Source organism: Protopterus annectens, chromosome 6.part1, assembly GCF_019279795.1.
Source record: "Protopterus annectens isolate FY-2018-M chromosome 6.part1, PAN1.0, whole genome shotgun sequence".
Lineage (NCBI taxonomy): Eukaryota > Metazoa > Chordata > Ceratodontiformes > Protopteridae > Protopterus > Protopterus annectens.
Genome location: NC_056738.1, coordinates 172,702,834 through 172,729,577, shown reverse-complemented (window position 1 = coordinate 172,729,577; position 26,744 = coordinate 172,702,834). Strand labels below are relative to the sequence as shown.

Sequence of the window (26,744 nt, the reverse complement as noted above, 5' to 3'; positions counted from 1 at the left end):
AAATCTTTTATTCTGCCATTGTTGTTTGCTAATCAGTACTGGCAGATTTGACTGCCTAGTGTTGGATCCCACCTTAACTTCAGCAAGGGATGTCTAACATTTGTAAAGTTGGTTCTTGTGCCACTGTAGCACTTAACTGAATTGTCTTTTTTTAAATATCAGAGCATAATCACCATGCTCCATACACTAAAGCTACTGCTACTGATAAGTAGGACTTGAGCAACATACTTTTTTACTGCATGTGAAAATTCCATTCATGCAGTCACATATTTTTCCTTGCCTGTTTGTATTTTGTGCTGATGAGATTTTGACATACTTCAAGCACTGCATGTAGTTCTTCCAAAGCAAAGACTGCATCTACTCACCTTCCTGTTAACTGCTGCGTCTTTTTCATGGTGGAAAATGCTTCTCTTCTCCAGTTGTTATCTGAATGGAGAACCTAAAAAAAAACACAGTTTATGATAGGAAAAAAAACACTATTTAAGCAGAAAAATAATCAGACATCACTAAAACAAAACAAAAAAAAAAAGACAGTATTATTTAAATGAGCAATTGTGGTAGACAGTAGAACTATAAAAAAAAATGAACAAGCACAGGAATCTGTCTAGTTCCATCCTCACCACCACAAGTGTCGAAGAAAAAAACAAACAAAAAAAAAAAAAACAAAACAGAGAAACTAGTGTTCTTAAAACTTCATTGATGAGCTCAGTTACAATAATTTCTAAAAACGTGAAACTCAGGTAGTATTCCAAAGCAACAAGCCTTTATTCATCACAGGCAAGTGATCATTAGTAACAAAAAATCAGAAATATTTTAACAATATTAAACATATCAGCTTTTATGTACTTAGAAATAGGTGTGGAAAATATATGTATTGTTTAATTTTAAACCAGCCTATTCATGGCAAACAATATAAACAGGACTGTAAAAGTGCATTTTAGACAGCAAGTATCCACCTCCACACACTTATTACTGATTAGATCGTACTAAGTCCTCTAGTTAAGGAAAACACTACCCATCTATTTGCAACATATATTCCAAGATCAGGTATTAAGAAAAGTATAACATATACATAAAAAGACTTAACTAAAATAGCTTTCGGCTAACTAATGCAATAAAACCTTCATGAAGTCTGTGACAGTCTTTTCTTCAGTTCTGCTTCTAGCTTCATTTTTTTAATTTTTGTTTTTGTTTTCACATTTTGTTTAAACTAATGACTTCTTGCATTTATATCTTTTTATGTTACTTAAAAGCCTTACTTCACAAAAAAAATCAATAAATTGACGTTATTTTTCTGCATTTGTTTAAGTTATTGTGATATTTGCTTTTTTTGAAAGTATTTCATGTTGCAATGTGTATTTACAAAGAATTGAAGCTGTATTTGCAGTAGTATTAATTTCAGGTCATTTTATCTTAAAATAAAGGTCTTTCAAAATCTTCTATTTTTATTTTTTACTACAGCTCCTTCTAATTTACCTTTCTTCATAAGGTAAATGATTTCTGAATCTGTTTTTAACATCTTCATGTTGTTTGTTTGCATCTCTGAAGTAATATTTCATTGTATACTTGCTTCATTTTCAAATATAAGCACAAGTTAATGATAGTTACTGAAAGGAAGATGCATATGGTGAAATTCCAGTCAGTGTGTTTCCCCCAGATATAAATAAATAAATAAATCACTATTTCTCCCCTCCAGCTGTTATCTAACTTACTGTATTTCTGAATAATTTTATGTTCTATCACTCTTTTCTAACATCACTGCTGTATTTTTGATGTTGCCAACTTCTTGTTTGAAATGCTTTAGTATTTCTGAGTCATCTACATTTGTTACAGATGTCATCTCAAGTGTAATTCAGGAGATATTGTTACATATTCTGTACTTGTTTAGAAAGCTTTTATTTCTACAGTAAAAGTTGGTAACTTTAACATCTGATGTTGTCAGTCTTATCCTTAGCCTTTGGGACATGGTTCCGATCCTCAGAACTGGCTCGGACGTTACACAGCTCGCGCAAGCCAAAAACTCTCGAGCTAAGACTCTAGCGGCAGTACCCTTGTTCAGATTTCCTCAGATCTCTTGTGGTAAGACGCATCAGTCAGATCCACTTGCAGATATATAATGTATATATATATATATATATATATATATATATATATCTGTACTTCTTCTACCCACCTTGTTTTTCTTTCTAGTTTTCTCGGACATTTCTTTGTCAAGTGAGTGTGCTCCCTTTTAATGCTGTATTCTTTCCCTACCATCGTTGGTAGTACCTCTCTCTGTACCTCTGTACGTAATTTTAGACTACCATCATTGGTAGTTTTCCTTTTTCCTTTCCTTTTGTGTGTGTGTGTGTGTTTGCTGCCTGTTGACTTTTCATTTTTTTGTGCCTGTCATCACGGCAGATAAATCAAAAGGAACTACTGGCTTTAAACACTGCCAGGATTGCGGACAGAAGATGCCCAATTCCGATGGGCCTTCTTCCTGTGTATATTTTTTATAGTTGCCAGGCATTCAATAACTAGGCCTTAGTCGAAAGGAAAAATAAATTAATATTGAAAGGTCTAATTAAATCCTCCTTTGAGGAGGCTCTATAGAACTCTGGCACATCCTCCTCTAAATCTGATCTCGGACTTCAGAAAAGTCACTCAGTGCCATCGTCTCCTACTGCTCCAGCAGCAAAAAGGCATAAGCCTTCCGCACCCACTACTTCAGCAGAACCAAAGGCTAAAGTCGGGAAACTTTTGGAACCTACTACCTTGGCATCATCTACTATGGCGGGTTCATATTACATTGTAGAATGACAATTCTGAACGCTCAGAAGAGCGAAACTGCAAAATATCGAAACTTTTATTGTGGGGGGCTGTGCCCCCATACCCCCCGGTAAATGTATATACCAACTCCGAGATCTCACTACAGTAAGGAAAGGGCAAATATTCCACTCTTCACTGTACTGCGATCCCGCAATTCGAACTTCAACATTTTGCAGTTTCGCTTTTCTGAGCGTTCGAAATTGTTGCCATTCGACAACGTAATAGGAACCCTACTGTGGCACCACAGACCTTGGTGCTGGTCACATCGGTGCCAACATCTTCAGTTTCCCTGTCGGTACTGACTCCGCCTACTACGCTTCCACAAATATTGGAACCTTCATTGGTGTCAAAAACAAAACATAGTTAACACACCTAGGACAAGGTATTCACCCTCTGTTGACCCCTTTGTGGGACAGCTCCTGAGTCCCTTTCTTGACAGACTAGAATCTCCCTTGGGTTTCTCTGTTCGTTCTTCAAGGAGTCTAACTGAAGTCGATATTGTGAGGTTGGTGGGCCAGCACCTAGTGGCCAGGAGTCTTTCTGTCTCTTCCTAGACCCTTCTCCATTCTGGAGTTGGGGCATTTTCATCCAGGACTCCACCAAATTTTCTTCCTCTAACTTCCTCTGAGGACTTGGAGCTTATGACTGATCCCTGTGGTTCCAGCTGCTCTGGTGCCGACAGCTTTTTCCCCTTCATTTTCAGGATCTGCCTAGACTTCCTCAGTTCCTTAAGAACTGGCGAACTCCTGGGGCCATACTTCCACTGTTGGGTCCGAGGGTTCTGGATCGGCTCTAGTTTTTTATTCGGGGTCATCCTTGACTCTCAAAACCTGTGCTGATGTGGGCTCTACGTCGGCACCTGCTTTGGGCTAGGTCTGTCAGAGTGGGATATAACCTTGGTTCCGAGGTTTCCTCAGTTATAGGCTCCCTTCCCTCTTTGGGGTGGGGTGCTTGACTTCCTGGTAATAGAGAGGGCATTGGCCTCTGCAGGCTCTCAGCTGGCCCCTTCCCTGTCAAAGTTTTATCCTAGAACTCCCTCTTGCCCAGAGCTGCCACCAATCTCCATGCATGGACAGCAAGGCACTAAGCTGCAAGATACCCCTGCACAGGGCCCCTCTTCTTTCAAGTCCTCCTTAGAGATTCCCATGGAGGAGCCACCCCAGAAAAAGACGTGTAAGAGGAAACACTTAGATTTCCCTGAGGAGTCTGTCACAGAAGACACAGACTTTGATGATGGAGAGGGTTCCCCCTGGTCACCCCCAGAAGATTTTTCCTTTGGAGACATTCTAGAGATTCTGAAACAGACTGGTAACTGGAAGACCAAAGACGCTACCTTTGAGGAGTCTGTGTACTTGCAGGCATTTGGTGCTCACCCATGTACTTCTTGGGTAACCCTTCCTGCTGTTGATTTTATTAAATTGATTGAGCAGCAGGCTTGGAAGGCTCCTGACTCTGTAGAGCCAGTTCCTCGGAGACCAGACAAAATACTCTCAGCTAAAGATGACCACCAGCATTGGGTTAGGGGGTTAGTGGTAGATGCTATGGTGGTGGTGGCAGTGGCCACCAAAAAGGAACTTGCTGCAAAGCGTTCCACTGTTCATCCCCCAAATTGAGAGTCCAGGGAGATGGATAGATTTGGAAAGTGTGTACCCATCATCAACCTTCTCTTTAAGGTCTTTGAATTTTATGGCACATTTCACTAAGCTCCAGAGGGATCTGATCAAGGAGTTATCAGATACCCTAGCAGGAGCTGTGTCTGAGGAGCTCCAGGATAAAGTGGCCTCCCAGCTAGCCACCCTGGAGTCTATTTCCACCTCATCCATGAAGCTCATTGCGCATGCAGCAGAAGGGAGGACAAGGGCAGCTGGTTCAGGCATTGCCATAAGGCGTCACACCTGGATGCACTTGTGTGAGTTTGCGGAGCCATTTAAGTCTTCCTTCGTCAATGCTCCTTTTGACAGATCTTCGTTATTCAGCCCCAAAGTCAAAGAAACTCTAGCCAGGTGCGAGAAAGATGGAAAAGACACTATCTGCAGTCTGCATACATTTTTTCTGCTCCCCAACAGTCCTACTGTAGGAATCGGAAGAGTGGGAAGATGTGGTTCAAAAAATCCCAAGGGTCTTTTCAAGATGCATGCGGTAGTAGCTCCCCTCAGGGCAGAGGGGGAGCTCTAATGGAAGATGGTGGCCCAGAAAATCAAGGTTCCAGAGATTCTTTCTCTGGGCAATCTTACCAGCACTGCTGAAAGCGGGCCTGATTGCTTACCTCTGGAAGCAGTCTGGGGAAGATTTTCTCTGCACTCAAGAGCCTGGCAGCAAATAACTTTGGATACTTAGGTGCAGAGGATCATTGCTAGAGGTTACCATATTCCCTTCACTCTTTTACTAAGATCAAAATGAAGACTCCCCAATGTTCCACCCAGTCAGATGGATCAAGCCGCTTTAGAGATTCAAAAGCTGCTAGAAAAAAATAGTCATCCAAGAAGTCCCACCAGACCAGATAGGATGGTCACAGTTCAGTCAATACTTCGTTTTTAGGGGAAAATGATTGGATGTGCTCTATAGATCTTCAGGATGCATATTACCACATAAAAATGGACAGACGCTCCAGAAGGTTCCTCCACTTTTGGCTAGGAGCCGTTCATTTTCAGTTCAGAGTGCTGCCCTTTGTCCTAACCACAGCCATCAGGGTAACAGCTCACTTGAGACTGCACTTATCCTGGGTGTTTCCTTATCTATACAACTGGCTTATCACTGCTCCCACCAGGCATCTACTGCTTCAAGCAACAGATTTCATTCTGCACCTGCTCACTTGTCTGGGTATTAGTGAATCAATCAAAATCTCAGCCAACCCAAGATTTAGAGTTCATAGCAGCTTATCTGAATACAATCTCTTGTTTAGCTTCCCTTCCTCTTCTCAGGCTACAGAAGATAAAATCCCAAGTGCAGGCAATTGTCTCCAACGACAAGGCTCCTACACTTCTAGTCCTTTGAGCTTTAAGGTCCTTGGCAGCGACCATTCCCTTATTTCCACTAGCAAGATTTCACATGTGGCTGCTACAATGGCTTTTGGCATCCCAATGGACCATCCTAACCCATCAAGTGACGTATCCAATTTTAATCACCAGTCATTACAAGAAGGACTTATCCTAGTGGATGGAATCCAAGGAAATTCTTTTAGGTCATCTCTTCATTCCTCCTCAACCCAAGGTCATAGTGACCACGGATGGGGTGGGGGTGGGGTATTATCTGGGAAGAACAGTCCAAGGCACTTGGTCCCTGATGGAGTCCAATCTGCATATCAGTGTTCTGGAACGATGGCAGTTCTCTGTGTTGCAAGCCTTCCAAATTGTTCTCCCTCTAGGAATGATTGCAGGTCAGTCAGACATGTCAGTAGTCTGGTACATCAACAAACAGGACAGAACCAAGTCTTACCTCCTGCAGTAGTCTGGTACATCAACAAACAGGACAGAACCAAGTCTTACCTCCTGTGTCGGGAAGCTCTAAGAGTGTGGCAATGGGCGATATCCTTCAATCTCTTTCTGATAGCAATGCACATCCCGGGGAACTCGGACATGATATTGGACAAACTGAGCAGATGCATTCTCCTGCCTCATGAGTGGTCTGTCAATCCCAGAGTGGTGAAGGAGATTTTCCGTCACTTGGACCAAACTTGATGTGACCTCTTTGCATCACCTCACCCCTGAACAACAAGTGTAGCAGCTACTTTGCCCTAATTCCCCTTCAGGGGGAGTCCCAGAGAGATGCTCTCCCACACGATTGGCCCTTGGGACTACTCTGTGCCTTTCCCCCCTTCTCACTGATTCCTGTCTTCTTAAAAAAAGCTAGCAGGTTGAGAAGCAAGGTGATCCTCATTGGGCCCTTTTGGCCTCGGTAAGTCTGTTTTCCCTTTCTGTTGCCTCATCTAATTCATTGTCTGTGGATTCTGGACCCAATTCCGGATCTTCTGTCTCATCCACAGGGACTGGTGTACCCCAATCTTCAGAACCTCAAGCTTACGGCTTGGCTCCTCCAATTCTGTTAGTCACCAGGCAGAAAAATTTGTCTTCTCCAGTCCAAAATTTTTCTGGGTTCCCATAGACCTTCCACCAGGAAACTTTACCACAGCAAGTGGAAAAGATTTTCTATTTGGGTACACAATAATGGTCTTAACCCCTTTTCCGCACCAGTTGAAAAGTTATTGAAGTTTTTAGCTATGCTTTTCAGACAAGGAGCATCTGCTTCTACTATTAAGGTCCAACTAGCTGCTATTTCCAATTTCCACAATGGCTTCGAAGACCATTCACTAATTTCCCATAGATTGTGTAAAGTGTTCATGAAGGGAGCCTTGAGGTTGAAACCTCCATTTAAAGACCCTCTAGCTCTTTGGGATCTGACTTTGGTGTTGCAGTCTTTGGTAATTTCCCCCCTTTGAACCAGCGGCTACATGTCACTTAGTTTCTTTCATTGAAGACCATTTTTCTCATAGCTATTAGCTCCGCCAGAAGGATTTCCAAATTACAAGCACTATCTTTAAAACCCTTGTACTTGATTTTTCATAAGGATAAGGTTACTCTAAGAACCAACCCATCTTTTCTTCCCAAGGTGATCTCAGAAACTAATATTAATCAAACCTTTGACTTGCATGTTTTCTTTCTGAATTTTTCTAACAGAGGTAAACATTGCTTACATTTGCTGGATGTTCACAGACAGTTACGTTTCTACCTTAACAGGACTAAAGCATTTAGAAAATAAGACGTTATTTATCTCCTTTTCTGGTCCATCTCTGAGGAAACCTGTTTCAAAAATCACCTTGTGAAGGTGGTTAACAAGACTGTATTACTTTCATATATAATAAAAATAATCTCCAATTACCAGTGCCAGTGAGAGCTCTATCTATTAGGCCTGTAGCCACATCTGCTGTTAACCATTCCAAGGCTTCCATGGATGAAATATGCACAGCAGCAACATGGGCTACTCTGCATACCTTTTTCACTCATTACAAATTGTATGTGGTCTCCAGAGGAAGAGCATCCTTTGGCTCTATGGTTCTCAGGAATATACTTCCATAAAGCCACCCAAGATCTAAAGTAGCTGAGGACTCTTTCCCAAAGGTCAAGGATAAATGAAGATTGTCAACATCATTTAAAGAAGTTATGTACTTACTATAACATTCCATCTGTGTTGCCGATCTTCATTTATCCTTGGCACCCTCTCTCCTTGCTCCTCCTGCAGACTTTTTGGAGGATCAGACGCTTGTCCTGGTAACTTTATCAGGTTTGACCTTGGACATAGCCTCTTCAATTCTATATACATATTCTTCTGTCTTTCTGTGTGGCTGCAAACCCTGTCTGAGGTAATCTGGAGAAGGGGTATTGTGGGTAGAGTGTTAGCTTGAGAGTTTTTGGCTTGCGAGAGCTGTGTAATGCCCAAGCTGATTTCGAGGATCGGAACCGTGTCCCAAAGGCCAAGGATAAATGAAGATAGACAACAGAGATGGAACGTTATGGACAGTACATAACTTCTTTTTTCACCTTCCCATCATAGAGCTAATATTTTTTTTTTTTCTGAATAACCAGTATTGGCATTTTGAGAAGTTTTACCTTAAGATATACTTGGATGTGGTATAGGCTACAGAATTCATCATCTGGCATGTACTGGAACAACAATTTGTAGAGCTTGCCAGTGATCATTTCACACGTCTCATGTTATCCATTTCTCAAGACTGGATATTCTGTAGCAACAACAATGTCAGATGGGCATATGTGATCAAAATCTTTTAAGCTACACATTCATGTCTGGATCCTATCTAGCCAGCCATCCTAATATAATATTCAATATCAGATTCAGTGGTGTGAATCCATAAATAGTTCTTTATTTGTTCTTATAGTGCCTAGTGCTGCAAAGTTACAGATAGTATTTACTCAGTCCATCTGATCCGATGTGTGGGTCCTGGAACCACTTGTTGGATGAGACTCGGCAGCGTTAGTGCTCCAGCTTTGAGCCCTTTTAAGAAGTTCCCCTTCCATAATGCTCCACTTCCCTTAGTTATCACAGCTTTCGTTTGCTCTTTTAGCAAAATTACGTGAATCTCTTCTTACAGCTATTTGCTTTATCTTGGTTTATTATTATTAGCAGTTTTCTATAGCTTAGTATTATAAAATATTTCTGTATATCATGTTTATATATACATACACACATGCATATTTATATTATGCATTATATACTAGATAAGAATTCTTACAGTTAAAGATCATCTTTTGTGTTAGCCCCTTCCTCACAGCAAGTTTCCTGCCATATTTTCCCCTTTCTTTAGTAGTAGCTACACTTTCATTAATAAATGCAGTTAGGTAGTAGTTGGTTGATAGTGTAAAGTGTTTTTAAGTACATGTATAACAATATGTCTTCTAATGTTATCTAGTTATACAATTTATAGAAGTACTTTCCAGTCTGCTTAGTGCTTACTTATGGGTAAGGAAAAGCAGAACAGCTTTGAAAAGTGTTTTTCAGATGCAAGATCCCCACCAAGACACATACATGACCTTTGTGTGGTGCCACATTTATCTTCAGAGTGTGAAATCTGTGTTGGTTTTGGGCCTAGATCCTGGCCAACAGCAGAAATAAACTTTCATACTGAAAGGACTGTTGCCACCAGAACCAGAGGTAGCAAAGTGCAAGAAATCTTTAGGTAAAGGCTCAAAACATAAGTAATCAGTCAGGAAAGAGGCTATCATAGTCTTTGTGTCCATCCTCAGCGCTAAAAACCCCAAAGTTCAACTTACCCATGGCACACGGTCCTACTTACACCCCTCTTCCAGATTCAGAACCATTGGATCTGATTTTGGTGCAGGATTCACCTAAGAAACAGTGACCTTTGGAGAACACAGACTAGCGCCCCCAGTCCCAACCTTCTTCTGTGCTATTTTTAAATCCTTCAGGTCTAACAAACTACCTTAGAAGTGGACTTGGATCATCAGATGCTGAGCTTTCATAAGGTGTAGATTGAGATAGGAGTCATTCTATCAACTTTGACTCTGAATGTAGCTTGATTGCCCAGATAACCACTATATTAGTTCTTTCTCTGGACTGACTTCTGGCTCCAGTAGTGTTGGAACTGGCCTTCCACCTGGGACCCCCTGATGCCATTACTCCATTTGAAGATAGTTCCAGTGGTTGTGGTCTGACACGTTAGACTCCAGTATTGTCAATGCAGTCTCGGTCTTGAGTTTGGGGCTTCAGCACTGTATTCAGGGCTGTCATGTATGGCTCCATTGGTGGTTTCTAAGACGTCAGCTTTTGAATGTTTGATTCCCATCCCGTCACCAAGGCCTTCTTCCTTCTCAGCATTAGGAATTCCACCCTCAGCTCTGATTGTATTTTCAAAGGGGGGATGGATCTGGCAAGTGGGGCTTTATACTTGGATCCAGTGGAGGTTGGATCAGCTTTCAAGATGCTGGGGTAGGATTATTACATCTCCAAAGAGCAGAAGTTCAGGTCCCATCCGATCCGGTCCCATCGCATAACTCTCTCTGTCTTGCCTTCCTACCATCTGACATCCTTTGGTCAGAGTCGACCTTTAACTTCTCAGAGGACTGGGCCTGCTTTTGAAGCTAAGTGACAACTTTCCTGATATACCTAGAAAGAGATCTGTCAAGAGGAAGCAGTTGGACTCCTCATCAGAATCTCCAACATCAGATGCCAACTCTGAGAACAGAGAGGGATTCCCCTGAAGCCCCCTCCTGAAGACTGCTGATTTGGTGAAATTTTAGAAAATGTGCATCTGATGGGGTCTTGGCCCATCACCCCTCCCATTCCCCAAGACAAGATGGTACAACTAAAGTGTTGGGAGATAGTAACTGGAGAGGGAAATGTAATAGAGCGGGATGTGGCCAAGAAGAAGTTAGGACTGCAGGTTAGAAACCACTTTCCCTACCAGAGATTGATATCAGAGTATAGGCAAAAAAGAAAAGGATAGGACAGTCTTAAGTGAATGACCTGCTCTGCTAAAGTTTTCAGTCAAATATGGAACGGAAGCTGCTTTTATAAAAGGGCTAATTAATAGGGCATTACAATTTTGCATGTTGATTGTAAGAATCAGAGGAGGTTAAAAAAATTGGGAAGAGAGACTGGAGAAGCAGTTTACAAGGGAACAGTGTGAGATCATATGTATGGCTCCCAAGTACTGTATGCAACAAACTCCAGAAGCTTTGATTTTTGCGTGAAGTGTTTACATAGGTATTTTTATACCCCAAGCAGACTTCAAATAATTTTTCCTTAGGTAGATAACAAATGTTGGAGGTGTGATGGTGAAGAAAGAGGTAACTCTGTATGTGTTTTTGGGGAATGCACTTAGTTGGCAGATTATACAATTTTCCTGCAGAATAATCTGTGGGAAATATTGGTGGAGCAAATGGCTGGAACTAATAAAATTTTTCTTTTGAGCTGTGACACAGGATCTGAATTCCCTAGACATAGTGGACCTTATTAGGTTTAATTCTGTTGGCTGCCAAAAATAGTTACTAAAAATTTGAAATCAAAATCCAAACAAACTATATTTGAAGTACTGAAAATTAGAAAAAGAAATAAGAGAACTGGAATTGGGATGTTTAGAAAAGTGAAGGAGCAAATTATGTAGAAAGTAATGGAATCTGTGTTAACAGTATGGCAGAATAATGTTCAGGAGGAGTGAGATTTAAGGGAATATACAAATCAAGCAGTTTATGTAATGTTGGACTGATTGACAGTTGTTAAAAAGAAAAAAAACATATGTAATGTGTAATTTCTGTAAATGAGAAAATATTAATTTGGTTTGTTTTATTTACTATTAATTTGTGTGCCTGTGTTTTTTAAGAGAGAACTTTTTTCCCATACCTTTATAAAATTAAGACATGATGGTACTTTTTGAAGCTTGTGGTTCAGCCCCATCTACTTCTGGGGTCATGCTCCCTGTTAATGAATTGATTGAATTAGTGGTCAGGAGGTCATAGCAGGAGCCCAATACGTATGTAGCAGCATTTTGAAAACCCAGCAAAATACTCTGCCAGCCCCCCAAGACACAACATTGAGCAATACACCCCCTCTGTCATCTCCATTATTGTGGCAGCAGCTACCACAAGAGAGCTGTCAGAAGACTGTGCCTCTATCCATCCCCCCATTAAGGAGTCGAGAGACATGGATAGACTTGGGGAGTACGCATCACACACTTTTAAGAGCCTTGAACTATGCCACACACATGAATTGATTACAGAAAGGTTTGATTCAGCAAGTCCTGTCTACTCAGAAAACTCCCCTGATGTCTGAGTCAAGGAAACCGCTTCATACAGTCTTGATGGTCATGTCCAGCATCACCAACTTTTTCATGCACCTTATACATAATGCAGTGGATGGGGCAGCTAGGGCAACTGGGACTAGTGTAGTAGTGAGACAGCATGCCTGGCTGTGCCTTTATGATTTTGTGGACCACTTCAATGCATCCTTCACTAACATGCCATTTGATAGGTCTTTTTTATGTGACTTGCTCGTGAAAGAAAGGATACAGAGGTACAAACAGGGCAAGAAAAGTCTTTTTATGCTATTGGAGTTATGTTTGAGGGTCTCAAGAGGTCATACAGCAAAAACCAAAAGGAACCTTGTACACTCTGGTTTAGGAAGTCTAAACATCAACAGTTCAATTCATCTTCTCATATGGGCATTTGTGACAGAGGCAGCCCCTATAACGGATGTAAACCAAGAGGCTGATGAGATTTGCAGAACCAGAGATATCATAGGCCCCGTCTCCAGCAGGTGGCCACAGCATCCCTGAAGGTCTGCCCGACTGCTTCCCTCTGGATGCAATCAGTCATCTTCTCTCCCTGTTCCCAGAAGTGTGGCAAGCTATCTTGCAAGACAAATAGGTCAGGAGATAATATCAACAGGCTACTCCCCATGCACAAAATGCCACTTGGAGATGTTCCACCCAGTCAGGCCAAGGTGGCAGAAAGAGACTGTCACTTCTCTTCAAAAGAGGCATCCAAGATGTTCCACCAGAACAGAAGGTGTCAGGGTTTATTCAAGGTTCATTTTGGTTCCGAAGAAAACTTAGGAATTCAATCCCATACTGTCCTTACCCTCCTAAACAAATATGTCCAAAAAATATTGAAGAATGATCATGATGCAATCGATTCTACTTTGGCTCAGGGTAAACAAGTGGATATGCTCACTGGACCTCCACGATGCCTTCATATCTAAATTGTAAAAGACTCTTAAGTTTCCTCACTTCTGGATATGAGACTACCATTATCAATTCCAAGTCTTACTGTTTGCCCTCACTACAGCTTCCAGGATGTTCATCAAATGCCTGGGTTTTGTAGTGACTCATATGTGACTACAGGGATACAAGATTTTCCCAGACCTAGATGACTAGCTCCTGGCTGGCCCCTCAGTGGAGTCGCTGTCTTTCTGAGGCTGTGATCTATTTGCTCAACTTATGTCTGTCCTTTTTTTCTTTTTTTTTAAATCTACAGAAATCAAGGCTTCAGACAGTTCAGATCATCACATTTATAGTGTGTCATTTGGACAGTACTCAGTCTATAGTCTCTTTACCACCTGACAAGTTTCAAATTTTGAAAACGGCACTACAGTCTTTACTTCATGACCCCTCCATTACTGCAGCTATGGTTCTCAGGGTATTGTTACTGGTGGCATCATCAATCCTTTTGATACACTTTGCATGCTTTCATATGAGGATTCTGCAGTGGGTTCTTCCAGTGCAGTGGTCACAGTGCATTCACCCTGTTTTGAAATCCATTATTATAACTGACTCATGCAAGAAACAATTGAGGCAGAGATTACTCTTCGATGATCAGTTTCAGCAGAACCTTTCTTCCACACACTCCAGTGGCCATCATGACCGTTGGCACCTCCTCCTTTCATTATGGAGGCATTATAATGGGAGGATGGTTTAAAGTATATGGATGGACAATGAGGCCAACATTCACATAAACATCCTGGAGTTGGTGGTGTCATCCTTGTTTTTCAGGAACTACAGGACTGTCTTCTTCAGGGCATGATTTCTATCTTAAATGGACAATGTGTAGTTTGGTATAACAACAAGCAGGGAGGAACCAGATCTTTCCCTTATGTCAGGAAGCAATGAAAGTTTGGCAGTATGCAATGTCATTGCACCTTTTTTTCTTAGCAGCACACATCCTGGGAATGCTCAGTTGCTTAGCGGACAAGGTCAGCAGATCTGTCTCAGACCTTCCCAGTGGCTCCTCAATCCAGCAGTAGCCAACCAGATCTTAAGTAGGTGGGGCACTCCATACTGCAATCTGACTCTCCTTATAACACCAGCTGCAACAATTACTTTATGATCCCTCCTCAGGGACAGTTACAGAGGGATGCTCTACTCCAGCAATGGTGTCCTGGGCTCCTCTGTGCCTAATTCCCAGATTCTTCACAGATTCTTACAGAAAGCAATGAAGTTCAGGGATGCTGACATCTTCATAGCCCTCTCTTGTCCCAGACTGATTTGGTTTCCCCTTTTAAGGCCCCATCTCAGCCCCCAAACCCCCCTGGTTTTGGATCCAGTGCAGGATCTAATCTCACACCCTTCTGGGAAACCTCGCATGGACTTTGAGAGTTTAAAACTAACTGCTTGGTTTTTCCAGTTCCAATAATGGCCTCTGGCAAGTCTCCGTCTTTGGAAGTAGCAAGGATTTTAATGACCTCCCAGAAAGAGACTATCCTGCAGACTTACAGTAGTAAATGGAAGAAATTTGTATGGGCCACAGCTCAGAACACCAGTCCTATTTCAGCCCTGGTTTCAGATGCTCTTATTTTCTCACAAACTTATTGGTTCTGGTTTTAGCTTTAAGACTGTTAATTTAGTTTTCATGTTGATTTCTAGGAATGCTCACTAGCTTCTCATAAACTTTGTAAGGTTTTCCTCAAAGGAACCTTTTTGCATAGAACCCCCCCCCCCCCAGTCAGAGAAACCCTTCCCTCCTTGAGACCTGAATCTGTTTTTAGAGTTTTTGACTAAACTTCCCTTTGAACCAGCCTGTTCTGTTGTGCTGAAATTTCTTTCCTGGGAAGCTCCTTTTGATTGCCATTACTTCTGCTAGACTGATTTTGGAAATTCATGAGTTATCATCCCCATATCTAGTGTTCCAGAAAGCAGCCCATCACTTAGAAATAATCTATAACTTCTGAATCAAACATTTCATAACCCATTTGTCTACCAGTATTCTTTCCCAATTATTCCAACAAGGGAGAGTACATTCTGCATACCTTAGATGTTACACAGACAGTTGTGCTTTTACCTTTACAGAACTAAATCCTTTAATAAGGATGTGCAACTGTTTATTTCCTTTGCTCCTAACAAGTTAGGACAAAATGTTTCTAAGGTTTCCGTATCCAGATATCTTGCAGTGTGTATCTCCTTCATTTGTATTGTGTATAACAAGTCTTAGTCTTGCAAGCTAAGAGCTCACTCCAGCAGAGCTATAGCGACTTCTGCTGCATTCTTGAGGAGTTTTTTGATAGACGATTTTTGCAAAACTTGTATCTGGGCTTCCATTCTTGTTCACAAGATGGTTAAAATGTGCTACTTTATACTTAGAAAAAAGTTCTTTTGATAAATTCATATGATTCAGTATCAAACAGTTCTTAAGATTGAATATATAACTGACCCTTGTATTGTGGAAGTACAAGTAACTTGGACATTTTAAGACTCAAAATGAGGAATGCTCCTCATAATGAGGTATACTTGAGTTATTTGCATATGCCTGCAATTGTGAGACTACAAAACTTACCAGATTTTGCAGAGGCTCAGCTTTTAAATATCCCTGTTGATTGAGATTTACCCTCTGGAAATTCTTTATGGTCCTCAAGAATCTAGAAGAGAGAAGCAGTTTGGTGCAGGGTGTCGAAGAACTGTTTTTGATCTCCCATTCCCAAGTACAAACAAATGATTTATCCAACCCAGGACCTTTCTTTTAAAAGCCATTTAAATCTATTCAGCAAAAATCTTCCAAGCAGCAGTATAAAAAAATAACAATGTGACACAAAAAAATGAGATGGAGTTCAAGGAGCCTCCTTTCAAAGGAAAATACAATGTCTGTCTTTGCCTCTAAACTTATCAGCTATCTTGTGACTTTTAATAACTATTAAATAGGATAATTACTTTTTACCTTTGTGGAAAAAGTTGTTAAAAAATTATTTAAAACAACTTTTTCTGATGTAAAAGTTGTGTTATTTTACTTTTGGGGTAGGGTAAGTATTTAAAGTGCAGTTTACCGATGTTTTGGTGGAAAGTGACTTTTTACTACTTACCTGTTTTGCCAACTGTTGCTTCATCAGGTGTTGGCACCTTTTTCATCTTTTCCATGGAACAGCCTGCTAGTTCCTCAATTCTTCCTACCAGCCACAAAAAAGAATAAAATTATTTAACAGCCTTTTGCTACCTCAACAGGCTGCTAAAGTGCCTCAGCCGCAGATGGGTGAGAACTGCTGTGGTCTCTTCTGGTTCTTCAGACCAGTTATAATTTTTTCTTGGCTTCCTTTGGTGTAGTTTCTACAGCCATCATGGACTTTGGGTTGGTCACATCCTCTGTGACTATTGGAGTGCCTTTGGCAGGCAAGGAAGAACCACTCTTGCTGGTCCTGGAAAAGCTAACAGGGAGTTCCTCTCTGCTTAGCCAAAATGGATTACTGTGTTAAATATGGACCTACTTTAGACATTCATGTTGAAAAGTAGCAAAAAACAATCACAGACATATGATTTCTCCTGTCTCGGTTAATCAGGACAGGATAATATACTGGGCTTAGTTCAGGATTTAGTTCACGCTCGTGTCCCTTCCAGTTCAGCTGTTTCTGGCAAGAGAAAAATGGATTCTTCATTTTCTGAAAAGGTCCAAGATTATGAATCACAAAACTGATCTCGTCAATAAAAAAGAGCAGCTTCTGTTTATTTCTCCTCAGGTTTTTGATTCAGATTCTGACGAGAGTATGGCCTTGCTAGTCCCTTTGAAGGATTCTCTTTTTTGGAAACTATTTCCATAATGAATCAGTTTTATTGGGACTGTAATTATATTTCCTTATTTCTGAAGAAGTATTATAATTTATTGCCAACTGGATTTTCCTGAAGCCACACCAGTTCCTCCTGTTCTTTCAGCTTTGGAAGATGTTTTTGTGATGTCCTTTATCTTGTCTGTTGCCCCCAAGAAAGATAGATTGTATAAAGTTCATCAGTCTTATAAGTTTTTATACAATAATCCCAAATCAGACTCTGATGAATCCATCTACTGCTAAACGTGATTATTACCAAACCCTGCCCTTCTGACAAGAACGGAAAAGCTTATGATAAATTTAGTGAAAAAAGTGCAATGCATTTTTATTAGAATGCTCAGTTGTTAGTCTCATTTCTTAAAGTTTATGCCTGCATCTTTTGAGAACGTGATGAATTTTTTTGGCATCTGTTTTCCATTCTGAGGGGGAAAACATCTTTGATCGCTTCCATGTCTAAAATGACTACAGACTGTTTGATATGTACTCATGATTCTACTTATGCCACTTCTAGGGCTGCTGCCACTGGAACTGTTATTAGGAAGTTTGTTTGGATGTGTGATCCACACAGAGAAAATCTTAAAAAACATGAAAACCTTCCTGAGGATGTCAAAGCTAAAATGCTGAATTCTCCTTTAGACAGAGAAATAAGTTTTGGACCATCTGCTGCAGTGGTCATCAAAAAGTGTGATGAGAGAGGTAAGTTGATTAATGGAATCCCATATTATTCAGCCTTAAAGTTTTCTGTGTGTGGATCACACACTCAGTTCTCTGCATTACACTTTAGTCTATCCATTTCTCCAAGAGTATTCACAAAATGTCTAGTTCCTGTGATAGCCTACCACAGACTACAGTGTATTCACATTTTCCTTATTTACATGACTTGCTTATCTTGCAGTGTCTTTTCAAAGCGTCAGGAAATCGCACTTGTGTGAGGGATCTCCTACACAGACTTGTGGTCCAGGAGAACATTCAAAAGTCAAATTTGACTCCTTACAGGATTGTTTTCTGGGGATGTCTCCTAGATACCTCACTTCAAAGAGCTTTTCTTCCCTAGGAAAATGTAGATCTGTATCTAGATCCATTCCTGAGTTTTATCAATTCAGACTTCTGTATCAGCCCGGAAATTTCTCAGAATCGTGCGTCTCATTGCATCTGTGATTCTTTTAGCAAGATTCCCCATTTGAAAAATTCAGTCCACTTGAAAATATCTATGGTTGGAGCATGACATTCCAGATTCCTGTTTTGTTCTTTGTGAAAAGGGAGATATTTTGATGGAGAGACCAAATTTATCACAGTCCTGGTCTCTCATTTCCCTTCTAGCTCCAACACAGTCTGTAACAGCAGATGACTCAGACTTTGCTTGTGGAACAGTGTTTGTAGGGAGAAAAGTGCAAGGTTTTTGGAACAGAAAAGACAGACCAAAACACACACAACAGAGATTTTGACATTCATAAATGTTCTTGATTCTTTCAGTCACCTATGGTCCCCATGACCATTACCAGATCTTACCTTCTTTGCAGCCTAGTCATGTTAGCCTGGTATAAAGCTTTTAACTACAGTTTCACTACAGGTATCTTTGCATACTGTCATAGCAAAACTGTGTGGCAGACAAGCTAGGTGGGACCTTGACAAACCCTCACAAATGGAACTGAATCGGGGGTTTCCAGGAATTGATCTAGCTGTGGGGAACACATTAAATTTATCTTTTTGCCCCCACTCACAAAAGTCAGTTGGCAAAAGTCTGCCCCAGTATTCTGCTCAAGAAGGACTGAAAAATAGATGCATTTTCTTTTTCTTGGACAATACTCTTCCTGTATACGTTTCCACTAATATCGAGGGTCAATCTGAAGATTGATGAATTCTCCAAAGATCATTTTGTCACTTCCTTTTGACCCAAACAACAGTGTTTCTCCCTTCTTTTAGAAATGACCATGTGCATTTACTACAAGTTTCCCACCAGACTGGACCTAGTTACACAGGACAAATGGCATTTGATAGTACATCCTAACCACATTATGATCTCCTTGAGATCATAATTTTGTTTTGTAAAAACTTGATAGCTGCTGAATTTGAACCGGGTCATCAAGCTGCATTGAAGTCTTTAACTTGGAAAACCATGTCACTGATTGTGTGTCTGTGTTGGAAACTCTTAAGGTGGGTCAACCATTTATCATTTTTCATAAAGGTTCAGTGAAAACTGTAAGAATGACATACCCAAGCTAGAGTCCTCAGTGCATAATACCTTAAACCTCATGTAGTGGGGGCAAATGGAATATATGCAAACAATGCCTTAAGGACATAAGTGATTCAGCAATATAGCTTCTGAATGCCCATGACTTTTACTTGTGAAGTTTTTATGATTTATTTCAGGCCAGTAAAGCCAAACCCCACTAGCTGTAAACATGTGTATCTTGATCTTTTATTGATCTCATCAGCACAATATCAGTATAGTGTAAGTGGATTATTTGGCCATAGTTTAGAAACACAGAACTCAAAATCAAGTCTGAAGTTCATTAACATTATAATATCCCAATTAACATTCTATGCAAAGGGCAAAAAGGTCACACAGATGAACCACTCAGCAAAAACTACAAGAAAGACCCAGCCAAACTAGGATCATTTGCATATATCCTATGTGTATCTGTGCGAGTTATTGTCATCTGGCCTTTCTTACACTTCTGTCAAGATTTATTGTTGATTTATACTTGTCTGCCTTTAGATCCTCCCTCTTTATTCCCAAGTCAAGCAGTTTTTGAAAGAAGTTTTACATACCATCCACTTAGAAGACTGATGGGCCCTCCTTCCAATCTGACTTTTGTACTTAAACTTGATGTTTTTCCATTTGAAGCAGCTAATCAGGATGATTTGAGTTTCTTAACATGGAAGACCGTTTTACTCATTGCTCTACCAGAAGAGTACCTGAGTTAAAAGATCTTACTGTGAGTCATCCCTACCTACCTAACCACCCTATTTTTTCCAGATACCCAACACAAGAGAGAGAGAATCTTTCATACTCTGGATGTCCACAGGCAACTCATATGCTACCTAGACAAAACTGAGTCCTTCAGGAAAACCAATAAGCTGTTTCTCTCCTGTGAAGGCAAGATAAAAGGACAACCACTGTCAAATCAGACAATTTCATGATGATTGTCTCATTCTGTTTCATTTTGTTACCACCATACCAAGTCACTTCAAGGTAGGGTTAGGGCCAATTCCATCAGGGCTTTCACTTCTGTGGAATTCTGGAAAGGAGCAGACTTTAGAAGTATTCTAGAGGCAGCAATGTGGTCTTCAGTGTATACTTTTACAATGCATTTCAATCTGGATTCCTTTTCCAGGTCCAGAACAAGCTTTGGTAGAGCCATTCTCCAGGAGCTCCTGGATTCTTTTTTTTTTACTGTCTGCCTCCCTATATGTTTCTAAGCTTAGGTAATCTACCCTAATAGTTTAGACTACTGGAACAGTGCTCTGATGTGGAACATCATAGTGCAGTTGTATAACTAAAACTTAACCACAGTGATGGACATTCTAATAGATAACTGTTGCAGCAGTTGTCCCCTCCTGCCTTCCCCCTTCTTTGATTGATTTTATTCCCTTGTGTATGTAGCCACTTTTTTTCCTAACATTTTTCTTTTCAGGGCCACCTTCTTCCTTTTTGGGGCAAGAAAGTCCTGAAGCTTTTGGACACACCAACTGCCTTTTATATGCAGCTGTGCTCTAGCTCTTGGCAGTTAGACCAGGTGGACGGTGCTTTAAAGCTTCAAAAATCTGTCCAGTTTATCATATCCTTGGCACTATATAAACTTAATAGCTTAGTCTACTTCAACAGTGAGCAATTAAGACTTCTACTGTTAAGTTTTCTCTAGACAACTGTACTTTTTTTGCAAAATGAGGATGCTTACTGGAGGTCACCGAGATGTAGTCTGCTTACATTTATTCCTTAATTTAGCATTGTTCTGCTTATGTTCATTTACATTATGTAGTTTGTGTACATTATATATATTAACATGTATATATTAACATTCTTCTGTTTGTCATTTGAGTCATGTCTAAAAAGGGTCCAGGCATTAGTCTACCTACCTTGGTCATCAAATCACCAAGTAAGGTAGGAGACTAGTATTTCATTGTTACCATTTTGTTTTTTGCCAGTCATCGCTAGCATTTTTAATGTATATTTTCAGTCTTGGTTGATTCAGTAAGGCAGCAGTTGTTCCAATATGCTGATGTTACGCTGCTGCCCAGGCAAATTGCAACTATGCAGCATTTCATCATTAATACTTTTTGCCTACTGTTTTCTACCCTTGAGAGATTACACAAAAGCTTACTTTAACTAATTCTAAAGACAAAGGGGCATGTATCTGGCAACCTGAGAAATAGTGTTGTTTTTTTGTTTTTTATTCAAGGTTCAAGAACATCCTCTTTATCATTTAATTAAAGCACAGCTGCAAAAGAAGTTGGGAGAAGTTCAAGAAGCCATCAAGATTCTGCAAATGGCTATGAATTTTCCTGAAGTAAAGAGAGTCAGAAGTGCCACAAAATCAAGTAACAAAAAGATCACAGTCAGTATGTTTGACAGAGTTTCCATCTATTTGGAATTAGCAGATGCGCATAGTATAAATGGAGAACAGGTACAGACCATTTTAGACTAAAGAGACCATGTTTATAGAGTTGTTGGGGAGTGAGGTCTTAGTTCTGTTGAAACATGCTTTCCTCAAACTTCTGCAATGTAGACTTGGGCAGAAAAAGCGTAAAAATGCATTGTACTATCACTAAAGCAAACTTTTGTATTGGAAGAACAAAAACTTGATTTGCATTTAATAACATTGATTTAACTTGCTTTGGAAGGTTTCATAAATTACTAAGTACTGTATTGTTCATTTGTAAATTAACTCTAGAAAATAGCTTGTATTTTTCTTAAACACTTTATTGAAAATGATAATTTTGCATGTTAGATATGAAATGTGGTTTTCTAGTTGAAATACAATTAATAGCTCTAACAAGAAGGGACCATCCTTGTTGGGTTGGGATTGGGTTCAACACCCAGAAAGGCATTTTTCTAGGAAGCTCCTGCTATTTTGTGCTCACATAGTGATAGCATGTGTTAACTACATAGGTTTGCCTAACCATTATGCCACCCATTCTTGATGTTCATCGTGTTTCACTGTTGCAGTCATGACTGTAGGGTTCTCCCCTGCCGGCAGGCAGTCCTCGGTGGGCCAGAATCCCAAAGTCTGGGTCCGGTGTCAGCTGTTCAACCATGCTCCCTGACGTCAGAGTGCCAGGAGTACAAAGCTGACAGCCAACGCTAGGTTCTCCAGTCTTTCTTGCCGTGCGGTGATAGCAGTTCGCAAGTGCCGGTCGGCTGACTCCTGACCATCTTTTCTGAAAAAACTTCAGTCTGAAGACTTTCTTCTCCACTCAAAGCTAAGTACCCCATTGGGGAAACTTTTTCTTGCTCCAGTCCGATGTCAGAAAAAGTTAATAATTGTATTTCATGTGGGAAGCAAATACCTCATAAGGATTTTCATTCTTACTGTATTCCTTGCTTAGGCCCTAACCACGACGTAGCTAGTTGTCGGTTTTGTGCTAGATTCAATCAACGTACAGTTAAACGAAGGTACGATTTTGCATTTCATTACTTCGGTAGGCATTTTAATTACAAAATGTCGTCGGATACGGTTCCGGCTACCGGAGTTCACAAACGACACAAGGACAAAGACAGGCCTCCGAGGTCCAAATCTGACGATATTGCACAAGCGGAGCCAGCTTCAGGTTCGGCCGTCGTTAGTGAGGTGCTTTTGCAGCCTCTGTCGTCGGCCATTTCGTAACCGATGGCCGAAACGGACTCCCACGAGGAGCCAACAAGGCCTTTGAATATTTCTATTGCAGGACCTTCGGACAATGCTCCTTCGGATGGGTCCGGAGCCGCTGTGCAGGTACCAGCTTCCGAAGGGGTTTTCAGGCCTACTCAGCTTCTAATAAAGGCAAAGCCAAAGACAAAGGCAAAGACTCCTTCCAAATCAAAGACTGCAACACAGGCCTCTTCTGAACCGGCTCCCAAGTCACAGAAACAGTTACTTAAGATGGCGGAGGATTTACTTACTATGATTAGGGGTTCACATCCCCCTCCAGATAAAAGGCCAAGGCAGGAAGTTTATTATGATTCCTCTGATCAGGCTTCTGTTTCTTCAGTTTCTTTTTCTGACCAGGAATATTCTTTCCCTCCTTATGAGGATTCTGATGCTGAGGAATCCATTCCTTTAGCTTCTCCCCCTGAGGATTTCTCTTTTGGGGAAACTTTGCATGAAATGAGGGAACATTTCCACTGGGAAGGACAGGAGTATTTGGAATCTAAGAAAAGACTAAGGGATTTTCTTCTTCTTCCCCAACATAGACCCCTGGCTATTCCTCCTGTTTTGGATATTGTGGATGATGCTTTTTCGGAGGCTAACTTAACCCCTGACTCTCTTCCTCCTGCTCCTGTTAAGCCTGATAGATATTACAGGGTTCCTAATTCCCACCAGTTTTAATACAAGAACCCTACTGCTAACCCTGAAACCATTTCTCAGGGTCCTAAAGGAGTTAAGGCCGCTTCTGCTAAAAACCCCATTCCCACTGAAAAGGATTCTAGATCTTTAGAAAGATGGGCAAATGCATGCCACTGAGCAAGTTGGGAAGCATGGTTTACACTGTGGATTTGATGCCTTGGAGGCTTCTTGTAGGGCTGCTGCCTCTGGCACAGTAATTAGAAGGCATGCATGGTTAAAGGAACAAAATTTGCCAGAACAAGTAAAAGCTAAATTATTGGATGCTCCTGTTCAACATAATGTTTTGTTTGGACCAAAAGCTGAAGAGGTGATTAAAAAGATGGAGGACAAGGCAAATCCATGCAAACAGTTAAAGATTTCTTACAAGTACAGCCACCCAGATTTAGCAGGAATTGGTCTACAAAAAATTGGTCCTTTCCCAATTCAGACAGGCCTCAGAGGGGTAGATACAGATGCTCCCGAGGAAGGCCTCAATCACAAGCCTCTTATAGACCGTGGACTGCTTCCACCCCTAGGGGAGGAGAGGACAGGACAGGTCACAAACTCATAGGAAACAGACTCAATGACTCCCTCTGTTGGGCTGCAGGCACTTCTTGCCTGGAAGCCCCTCTTGGAGGAAAACTTTCTCTTTTTCATCGAAATTGGACTCGTATAACCCAAGACAAGTGGGTTCTGGATGTGGTTTCAAGAGGTTACAAATTCCATTTTCATACCCTTCCAAGGACAAGCGGGTGGCCAGACCTTCCAAAACATCAATGGACAGAGGCCTTAAACCAGGTGGAAGCTCTTTTGGCTATGAAAGCCATAGAACTTGTTCCACTCTCAGAGATGGGACAAGGTTTTTACTCAAGGCTCTTTCTAGTCCCCAGGAAGCAAAATTCATGGAGACCCATCCTGGATCTGTCAGTCTTGAACACCTTTCTAGAGATTCCAAAATTCAAGATGCTTACTTTACAGCAGCTACTTCCAATGCTGTCCAAAAATGCATGGATGGTAACTTTGGATTTAAAAGAGGCATATTTACACATTCCCATCAGGCAGGAACGCAGAAAATACCTCAGGTTCAAGGCCGGATCGAGGCACATTCAATTCTCTGCGCTGCCCTTTGGATTGTCTACTGCGCCCAGGGTCTTCACCAAATGCCTGGCTCCAGTAGTAGCTTACTGCAGACTCAGGGGAATTCAAATTTACCCTTATCTGGACGACTGTCTTATTCAGGCAGACAGCAAGGAGGTCTTACTCCAGCATCTACGGTTTGTTCAGGATCTCCTCAAGTTCCTGGGATTCACTGTAAACATAAAAAAGTCAAATTTGACACCTTCTCAACAGATAATTTTTCTGGGCGCTTCTTTAAACACAACAACCCAGATGGCATTTCTGACATATGAAAAACAGTTTCAGCTGGCTTCAACGTTCAAAAACTTGGCAACTTTAACTCAGCTATCTGCAAGGAGATTCCTGCAGGCTTTGGGTTACATGGCTTCCTGCATCCTTCTCGTTCCATATGCAAGACTACACATGAGGAAAATACAGTGGTACCTAAAAAGTGTATGGTCTCAGCATTGCCACAGTTTAGACATACTGATCTCCGTCCTGCCTTGTCTTCAAAAGGAATTCCTTTGGTGGTCCAAGGCATGTACTCTAAACAAAGGGTAACCCTTCTGTCTGCCTCCTGCCACCCAGATTCTAACCACGGACGCCTCGGATTATGCATGGGGAGCCCATTTTCAGGGCAACTGTCTGCAGGGCCTATGGACAAAGGATCAGAAGCACCTGCATATCAATTTAAAGGAAATGTTAGCCATTCAGAAAGCTCTAATGGCCTTCAGGAATCTTCTACAGCCAGGACAACTACTGATACGGACAGACAACACCACAGTTATGTGGTACATAAACAAGCAAGGGGGATCTCATTCCTACCCCCTTTGCAGGCTAGCCATGGATCTATGGAACACAGCTCTAGCTTGCAATCTGGACCTTCAAGCTCAGTTTCTACCAGGGAAGCAAAACTTCCTGGCAGACTGTCTGAGCAGAAACCTTTCGGATCCACACGAGTGGATACTGGATACCGAAATATTCAGGATGATAACAGCAGTCTGGTGATGTCCCCACATAGACCTCTTTGCATCCCATCTCAATCATCAACTACAGAATTTTTGCACCAGGACTTTCCACGAACAAGCTTGGAAAGTGGGTGCACTATCTTTCAGTTGGAGAAACCTCTCGGGATATGCCTTTCCGCCTCTTCCTCTTCTTCCACGGGTATTATTAAAGATCAAACAGGACAGGCCCAAGAAGATAATCTTGTTGGCCCCAAATTGGCCTCGACAGTTTTGGTACCCTACTCTGAAAAACCTATGTCGGGAGCCCCCTTGGGTCTTATCACAGACTCCGAACCTTCTGTCCCAACATCAGGGTCAGGTTCTACACTCCCATGTCAGCACTCTCAGCCTGGCGGCCTGGTTAATTCAGGGCCTTTGATTCCTTCTCTCCTACCCAAGCAGGTTATAGATGTCATTTTAGAAGCCAGACGTCCTAGCACTAGAAAATCTTATGCAGGAAAATGGAAAAGATTTTGTTCCTGGATGCAGGCTCGGGATTCTGATCCTCTTCTTCCTAGCATTCCTTTGATTTTACTTTACCTGACAGATCTCTTACATAAGGGTCTCTCTTTCTCTTCCATTAAGATACATGCCTCTGCTATTTCCGCTCATTATAATACAGACCCTCCAATCTTTTCCCACCAGCTCATGAGACAGTTTCTCAGAGGAGCTAAGAACGTAAGACCTCCTAGATCTCATCCCATTCCTGCTTGGGATCTCAACTATGTTTTGGAAAAGCTCACTTTACCTCCTTTTGAGCCTGCTGCCTCTTCTGACATCAAGTTTTTATCTTGGAAAACAGCCATCCTGTTAGCCCTGACCTCTGCCAGGAGAGTTTCAGAGTTGCAAGCTCTTATGGCTGTGGAACCTTATATTATTTTTCATCAAGACAGGGTGTCTTTGAGGACTAATCCTACATTCATGCCTAAGGTGGTTTCCAAAGTGGCTTTAAATCAAACTATCCACTTGCCAACTTTTTTCCCCACTCCTCAAAATAAAAGGGAAAGGATCTTACATTCCTTGGATGTACACAGACAACTACGTTTTTACCTGGACAGAACCAAGGACATCAGAAAATCAGAGCAATTGTTTGGTTCTTATGCTTCAAGTTCCCAAGGTAAAGCCATTTCAAAACAGACCATTTCTAAATGGATTGCTCATGGAACCAGATTTTGTTATTCACACCATGGAAAGCAAATCCCAGGGAGTATACGGACTCATTCCACCAGAGCTGCTG

The 26,744-nt window shown here is 41.2% G+C and overlaps 1 protein-coding gene across 1 annotated transcript in view; it reads left to right on the top strand.

Annotated features, from left to right (window-relative positions):
• Nucleotides 1-26,744, top strand: part of TTC21B (tetratricopeptide repeat domain 21B) — a 3,240,027-nt gene that overhangs the window by 1,445,791 nt on the left and 1,767,492 nt on the right. Inside the window, exon 14 of the mRNA XM_044075355.1 lies at nt 21,261-21,485. Coding sequence (XP_043931290.1) covers nt 21,261-21,485 — 225 coding nt within the window. The remainder of the gene's footprint in view (nt 1-21,260; nt 21,486-26,744) is intronic.